At 38.2% G+C, this 7,912-nt stretch overlaps 1 protein-coding gene across 1 annotated transcript; it reads left to right on the top strand.

The window, feature by feature from the left end:
- Window positions 1-450: 450 nt before the first annotated feature.
- Window positions 451-7,297, top strand: LOC104608438 (subtilisin-like protease SBT4.14). Its single transcript, XM_088890325.1, has 12 exons — window positions 451-862; window positions 3,663-3,778; window positions 3,903-3,994; window positions 4,104-4,180; window positions 4,295-4,438; window positions 4,582-4,684; window positions 4,800-5,310; window positions 5,411-5,511; window positions 5,688-5,915; window positions 6,082-6,190; window positions 6,432-6,645; window positions 6,759-7,297. The coding sequence occupies exons 1-12, from the start codon at window positions 451-453 to the stop codon at window positions 7,295-7,297; spliced, it is 2,646 nt and encodes an 881-aa protein (XP_088746451.1).
- The last annotated feature ends 615 nt before the right edge of the window (window positions 7,298-7,912 follow it).

Below are 7,912 nucleotides of genomic sequence, written 5' to 3'. Positions count from 1 at the left end.
ATCAAACTTGGTATCAGAGCCATGTCGATCAGTTCGAACAACAACTCTACCCACATGTCTTCGAATGCTCAAGGCCAGGAATTCAATTTTCCGATGACTACGAGTTTTATACCAACTATACAGAGTGATGCACTACCTGTCAATCAAATTGACAGCAAACAACTATCTACTGTGGAAGGCACAATTCCTACCTATCCTCTGCCATCACCATCCGGTTGAGTTCATGGAAGGAAAAACAAAACCACCACCGGAGGAAGTTCCCAATCCCACTAGATTAGGAAGCATTCAAAACCCAGAATTCGACAAATGGATGGACTTGTTCTCAGCTGGTTGATCTCATCTCTCACTGAAAGTGTAATGGGACAAATCATAGGTTTGACATCATCAGCAGAAGTCTGAAGTGCCTTGGCTCAGAGTTACTCAACACACTCTCAATCAAGGGTGCTTCAAATGAAGAGGCAACTTCAAAATCTCAAGAAGGGATCACTATCTATTTTAGCTTACGTCCAATGCACCAAATCCATTGCGGACAGTCTACACACCATTTCAGAACCAATTTCAAGCTCCAAACTTGCTCTCTACATCCTTGTTGGCTTGGGAAGTGAGTGCGAATCAATAGTGATTGTTCTCACCAACCGTCCAAATGTAGTCGATCTCACCATCTCAAAGGTACTTGAATCTTTACTTAATCATGAGCCGTGGCTTGAAGATCAGGCTCGATTCTCTGAATCTCCTAATGCTAATTTTGCTGAAGTCAAAGGCAAAGGAAACAACAACTCTCAGCATAATAAACAACAGCAACAACAGTTTTACCCTATGACTAATAATGGGGGTCGTGGTCATGGTTGTGGACACAGCAACGGTCAGTACAATCTCCAATTCTTTCAAAATAATTTTCCTCATCAACAATAATAGTTTAATGAAGGAGGTCGCGGAGGTAAGAACTCTGGAATTATTTGTCAAATATGCAACAAGGTAGGCCATAGTGCCCTTCAATGCCATCGTGCACGTTATGTTTTCAATTTTTAGAATGATTCCTATAGCGAACCATCAACCTTTCATGGAGGTGTTAGTTCTCCTCCAATGCAATTCGTGAATTCCAATTTTGGTAGTACTCCCGCATTTGATCCAACATGGTATCCGAACTCGGGTGCCACTCATCACATGACACCAGAATTGGCAATTTACAAAATCGATTTGAGTACAGAGGATTAGATCAAGTTAAAATTGATAATGGACAAGGTTTGTGCATACATCACATTGGTTCATCTTCTCTTTTATTTGATCAACATGCTTTTACATTAAAGGATATCTACCATGTTCCATCTATTTGCAAGAATTTATTATCCATTAGTCACTTTACACATGATAATGATGTGTTTTTTGAATTCCATCGTGATTGTTGCTTTGTGAATGATTATTCAGGGAGAATAGTTCTACGAGGGGTGAGCAGATCGGGGACAAAGTAAAACTTTGACTAAAGAATTCTTTAGAAAATTGTAGGTTTGCTCATCATGATTTTGCATCAGTCCTTCCTACATTTTAAAATTTTATGAGGCAAAAAGAGGAGAAAAAAGAAACAGCAACAACAACGCCAATACCAATAGCAACCAAAACAAGAAAATTGACACATTAAACGATAATAAGCATATCATACTTGCAACTAAGGGCAATACAATGATCATGACTAGGGAATAAAAGAAAAAGAAAATTACCAGAAAGCATACATATAGAAAGGAAAACAGCACAGAAAAAAGTCATTACCCAATATTGGTCCTATCTATCTGGTGTCTTGGGTAGGGTGGACTGGATACAGACCTAGCCATTAGCTTTTTTCCCTTTTTCTTTTCATTTTTTAACAAAGTGGTTGTTCTAAGACTCGAACCTACATTTTAACACTTCCTAGCCCAAGATTTTCTCATTCTACCAAGCAACAACCCCTAAGTGGAAATCAGACAGTCCTTGTTCTCAAGTAGATCCATATAAATATCATATTCATGATATTATAATGGATTGTAAAATGGCTATCATTACCCAATGCTGGTCCATACTATCTTGGGGCTTGGCAGGGGGTAGACTGGATAGGGACCTAAGCTCTGGCATTTTGTACACAATGTGGTTACTCTGGGACTTCAATCCAGGTTCCAACACTTGTCGGACCAAGATTTTACCATTGCACCAAGCAATGACCCCAATTGATGTTGGTGCTGATAATTGCAGTGTCTGGTCTTTAACAATTAGTGGTAGATATTATACTACATGTTATATAATAGCTTATGCTGATAGTTGAAAATTAAAATAAGATCCTTGAGGATTTGAATTCATTCCTAATGCCATAACCTTTAAACTTGCAAACAAGCATGTGTTTGTGTTAGTCAGTGTATGCCCTTAGCTCCAATCAGCATGATGTACATTATGACATTTATTGTAAATAAATAAAGTATATATTTGATTCATATTATTGTGGTATGTTTCTGTGTAATACCCTTAAACTGGACACATATGAGACTCGTGTTAGTTTAGAATCTTCACAATCGTTGGATAGATCTGGGGAGATTTATCCTCAAGACTGACACTGATGTGTCGCCAAATTGGTTGGGGTGGCTTGTCTCAACTGTCAATGTGAGACCTGAGGTGCATGCAGTGTGGGTTTTCTTGAAACCCTGAACCAGACCAAAATTCCAACATTACCCTGGACCTTGGAGATAACTGGGTAAAACTGAAATGTTACACCTGACCCCTATACTTAATTATGATAAAATGATTATAGTTAGTTCATGAACCAAAATGCACATTAGCTAATTCATGGTAATCCCACATTACTGCATCTTTTTGTACTTGTCATGGACCAAAACGCATCATCTGAATAGGACATACCCAACCGAATAAGTCAGGTCCTACTCTAATGAGTCTTCCCTTCCATTCCAATACGTGTAATTGAATTCTATGGTTTAAATACAGCCGGTACTCAGTTCAAGAACTTTTTTTTTTTTGATTGGGAATACAACCAAATAGGTCTTTTGCTTTCCTTCCCACTATCTAGCGTCTTTCTAAGCTTTGATTGGTATGGATAGATTTTTATTTTTTTATTTTTGATTGGTATGGATAGATTACAGCTAAATAATCAGGTAAAAGACGTCAACAAGGAATCAGATAAACATTATCTCTCTCTAGCTAAGTAATTTGGTAAAGATTGGGTCATATATAATTGGACTCCGATAGAATGATTATAGCTAGTTCAAAATTGCATCTTTATTTACGTCTCTCAAAGTCTTTGATCACGCCGACAAGAGATTTGGTAAGAGCGGGTCACCACTCACCAGTAGTGTAATAGATTTGGACTCCCAGGCTAAGCACAATATTTAAGGATGGTTCGGGTCTTATGTTTCAGTCTGTGAAGCGTTTGCTTGGTCCCTCCTAACCATTTAGTAAGGTTTGGTCTTTCTTTTCATTTAAATTTTAGTTATTTTCTTTTCGTTTGCTATTTCAAGCAATCTTTTTTTGTATGCATTATATTTCTGTCCTTTTTATTTTTAATTCTTTTGTTTAGCTACTAATTTAGTAGACTATATTATTGCTTAAAGTTGCAAATTGGTTAGACCAGGAATTAATCTATACAAACCGAAACTAATTGTATTCTATTTATTTATTTATTTACTCAGGCCGGGATTTTGATCGAGCAAACATGGGCAACCAGAAAACGATAAATCTTCTTGTTATATCTCTTCTGCTTCCCATTTTCATGGGTGTTTTTGCTGTTAACGAGCAGGACCAGAAGGTTCCCTCTTCTTCTTTATTTTGTGGTTATGCTTGTCTTATTTTCTTGTGTAAAGTTGTACTCATTTTGTTGGATTTGTATTGGATTTATTGTCCAATAATTTTCATCGTATGGAAATTTTCAGGACTTCTATATTGTTTACTTGGGAGATCTTCCGAGTAATAAAAATTCTCTAGCTGATATGCATTTAGAATATCTTGCAAGTGCAATTGAGAGGTTCTCTCTCTCTCTCTCTCTCTCTGATAATTATTATACGTATTCATCCATTACACCTTAATTATTCTTGTGTATATATATGAAATAGTGAAGGTGGTGCTAAGAGCTAAATCGTCCATAGCTATACGGAAAGCTTCAATGCATTTGCAGCCAAGCTTTCTGATTTTGAAGCAGAACGGCTGTCAAGTATGTAACAAGGAAAAAACAATAAGCCAACTTGTACTGTGACTAAGTTCACTTGATAACATAAATGAAACTTGATTATTCTGAAATTTGAGTCATTTTGATCTGTATATATAGACATGGATGGCGTGGTCTCAGTGTTCAAAAATCGATACCATAAGCTTAAGACAACGAGATCATGGGACTATCTTGGGTTTACTCAAACAGTACCAAGAAGTTTGAACCTGGAGAGTGACTTGGTTGTGGGCATGCTGGATTCAGGTAACTCAATTATGTATTCTTAAGTGGGTCAGAATCTTTCTATTCAGCAATTAGAGACCTAACAGAATAATTAACATACATTAGATGTTATCTTGGTTTTAAATATATATGTTTATTATTGATCGATCAATTCATTGTTTCAGGGATCTATCCGGACTCCCCCAGTTTCAGTGACAAAGGATTTGGTCCTCCACCACTAAAATTCAAGGGTAGCTGTGGCCCCTTTTCTAATTTCTCCTGCAACAAGTCATTATCCAACCCAGACAGTGAGATAGCCCCCCTTTTAATAGCTTCCCTTATTCTCTGCAAGTGTGTTTGTTGTAATGATGGATTTCCATTACTGGTTGTAAATTTCATGCAGTAAAATAGTGGGAGCAAGGTATTTCAACCTCAGTGGTCCTATCAGCAATTCAGATATCTTATCTCCCATTGACGCCGATGGCCATGGCACACACACATCCTCAACCGTGGCAGGAAATGTAGTAAAGGGAGCGAGCCTCTATGGGATTGGTAAGGGGACAGCGCGTGGAGCTGCGCCATCTGCTAGGATTTCAGTCTACAAAGTGTGCTGGGCGATTGGCTGCTCGGACATGGATATTCTTGCTGGCTTCGATGCTGCCATCCATGATGGAGTCGACATCATCTCTATGTCTTTTGGTGGTCAACCTGGACTATACATTTCTGATTCTATAGCCATTGGATCCTTCCATGCCATGAAGAGTGGGATTCTTACCTCAGCAGCAGCTGGAAACCATGGACCTTCTGCTGGTACTGTAAGTAATTATGCTCCATGGATTCTCACTGTAGCCGCAAGCACTACTGATCGAGAGTTCAGGAACAGAGTTGCTCTGGGGAATGGCAAGTCTGTATATGTAAGTCATTCCATCCATCTCCCATTCTTCATTATCACTTGTAACCTGTCACCATTCATCAGCTTCATTTAATTTCATTTATTTTCTCTACAATGTGTAGGGAGTTGCAATTGACACAGTGTCTCCAAAAAGAAGTTTCTATCCTCTTATAAAGGGTGCTGATGCTGTGCTTAATACATCTCAATACGCGGCTTATGCAAGGCAACTAACTCTTAACCCATGCATTAATTATATTACTCCGAGTCCTTTCTTTTGTTAATTACAAAAAAAAAATTCAGTACCTCTGATTTCATGAACAAATCTTTTTTGGTTTCTTCATTCCAACCTAACAACTTCAATGGCATTCACAACAATGCTGCAATATGTCTTGACTACAGGAACTGTTACGAAGACTCATTGGACCCCAAGAAGGTGAAAGGAAAGATTGTATACTGCGACAACTATTATGATTCGCCCGATTACACTGTGAAGAAAATGGGAGGGGTTGGAACCATACTAGAATCGAATTTCGGACCTTTTGATTATGCCTCCACTTTGATCTCACCATCGACCATGGTAAACCAAACTCAAGGGCAAATAATAAAGGACTACATAAATTCCACAAGGTAATTCATCAAAGCAAGCTCTATATATACATTGATATTGTACTGCTGTTTTCCCTTTGTTGCTCTTTTCAAGTAAGTTTATCAATACAACACTCAATTGACAGAGGAACAACTGTGCTGACTTGAGCCATTTCAATCTGTGTTTTTTTGGTTGCAATTTATCTAGTCCCCCCAAAGCCGTGATATTCAAAACCCAGGCCATGAAAGTTGCTGCTCCATCTGTGATTGCGTTTTCATCTAGAGGACCTAATCCTGTATCAAACAAAGTTCTAAAGGTAAAAGAAATGGGTGTCAGGTCTCTTTTATTGTAGAAAACTCACCACATATATCTCTTGATCATCATTTACCATCATCAAGAAATTTATTGCTAGCTTGTGACATTAACCATGACATCATTCTCTTGCAAGATATTGTATGTGGAAATTAAATGGGTCACTTCACTTATTATTTAGTTGAATGATATCGAATTCCTTCTGATCTGATATTTTCTCAATTCATGATGAACATTCAAAACAGCCTGATATTGCTGCTCCGGGTGCCAACATCTTGGCTGCGTACACCGGAATCGTGTCAATTTCCGGCTGGCCAGACGATGATCGGTTTTCCAAATTCGTAGTGATGTCTGGTACATCCATGGCCACGCCACATATAAGTGGGGTGGCTGCCTATGTCAAATCAATGCACCCAACTTGGTCGCCGGCAGCCATCAAATCTTCCATCATGACAACTGGTAAAACACTCTTACGCCTTCTTTCTTTATATTTAATTTCGTATAGAAAATGGATACAACTAAGCTCACTAGTTCTCTTGCTGATCATCTTCAATTGCATTCTGATGTATTAGCTACGCCAATGAGTTCTACTGTCAACCAAGAGGCCGAATTTGCGTATGGTGCTGGTCAGGTGAACCCACTGAAGGCTGTCTCGCCTGGGTTGGTCTATGACATGGATGAAATGCAATACATTGAGTTCTTATGCAAAGAAGGTTACAGCGGTACAACCCTAAGTATGATAATTGACTCATATCCTATCGACTGCTCCTCACTTCCATCAGCAGTTGGACAAGATGCCCTCAACTACCCCACCATGCAGCTAACTGTGAATGGAGCTACTGAACCGGTAACTGGCGTGTTCATAAGGACAGTCACTAATGTGGGGTTAGCAGGGTCCGTATACAATGTCACCATAAATGCAGCACCTGGTGTAGAGATTACAGTCGAGCCCATGAGTCTGTCATTTTCTAGCATCGGTGAGAAGCAGAGCTTCACTGTATCGGTCAAGGCAAAAGCCAAGAATGATCAGAGCATTCTTTCAGGGAGTTCGTTAGTGTGGAGTGACTCTGTCCACACTGTGAGAAGCCCAATTGTCATTTACAATCCTTAGCTTTTTCCCCCTTTTTTCTCTCTGCTTTTAGTTTTGTAAATGTGAATGGGGGTCTTTTGTTTTTTTTTAGATAGATATTTAGGTAGGTGGTTGAAGGCTAGATTCATTGGATTTTTCTTTTTTAATTTATTGATTTTTTATACATACGAGATTGAAAGTGTATGTTAAATTTAAAATGAAAATATTACTTATCTTTGTTTTCAAACATGTGTTAATGGGGTTAAACCCTTTTTGATGACTAAACCAGGAAAAAACAGGAAAGAGATGTAATTTTAATGAACTCTCAATTAATTTTGGGATAGTTGTAACCATCAGATCGATGCCTTTTTTTTTCTCCTAAAAGAACAGAAAAGGGCTTTTATGGATGATGTTAACAAAGGGCTAACTGAAAAGCATTTTGGAACTAAGGAATGAATGTCTTAAATTCGATTTAAAGTAAAATCCGATACAAGTTTTGCTTCAAGTAAACAATGTATGTATAGACTATAGAGTTGGTTGTTCTCTCTTTTAAAAGCTTTTAGATTAGATAGTCCTACTACCACGCATATGTGATTCTTGCACTTTAATCCATTTCAACCATTCATATCCAATATAGAAATACCCTAGACTGGAAAT

Source organism: Nelumbo nucifera, chromosome 6 (genome assembly GCF_055504915.1).
Source record: "Nelumbo nucifera cultivar China Antique chromosome 6, China Antique-T2T, whole genome shotgun sequence".
Classification (NCBI taxonomy): Eukaryota; Viridiplantae; Streptophyta; class Magnoliopsida; order Proteales; family Nelumbonaceae; genus Nelumbo; species Nelumbo nucifera.
Note: the sequence above shows the minus strand (reverse complement) of the source record. Positions and strands in the feature narration are given on the sequence as shown.

Coding starts and splice junctions, on each gene's coding strand:
- LOC104608438 (XM_088890325.1), top strand. CDS start 451: ATGAAGAGGCAACTTCAAAATCTCAAGAAGGGATCACTATCTATTTTA. Junction 3,779..3,902: donor TTAACGAGCAGGACCAGAAG/GTTCCCTCTTCT, acceptor GGAAATTTTCAG/GACTTCTATATTGTTTACTT. Junction 4,181..4,294: donor TGAAGCAGAACGGCTGTCAA/GTATGTAACAAG, acceptor CTGTATATATAG/ACATGGATGGCGTGGTCTCA.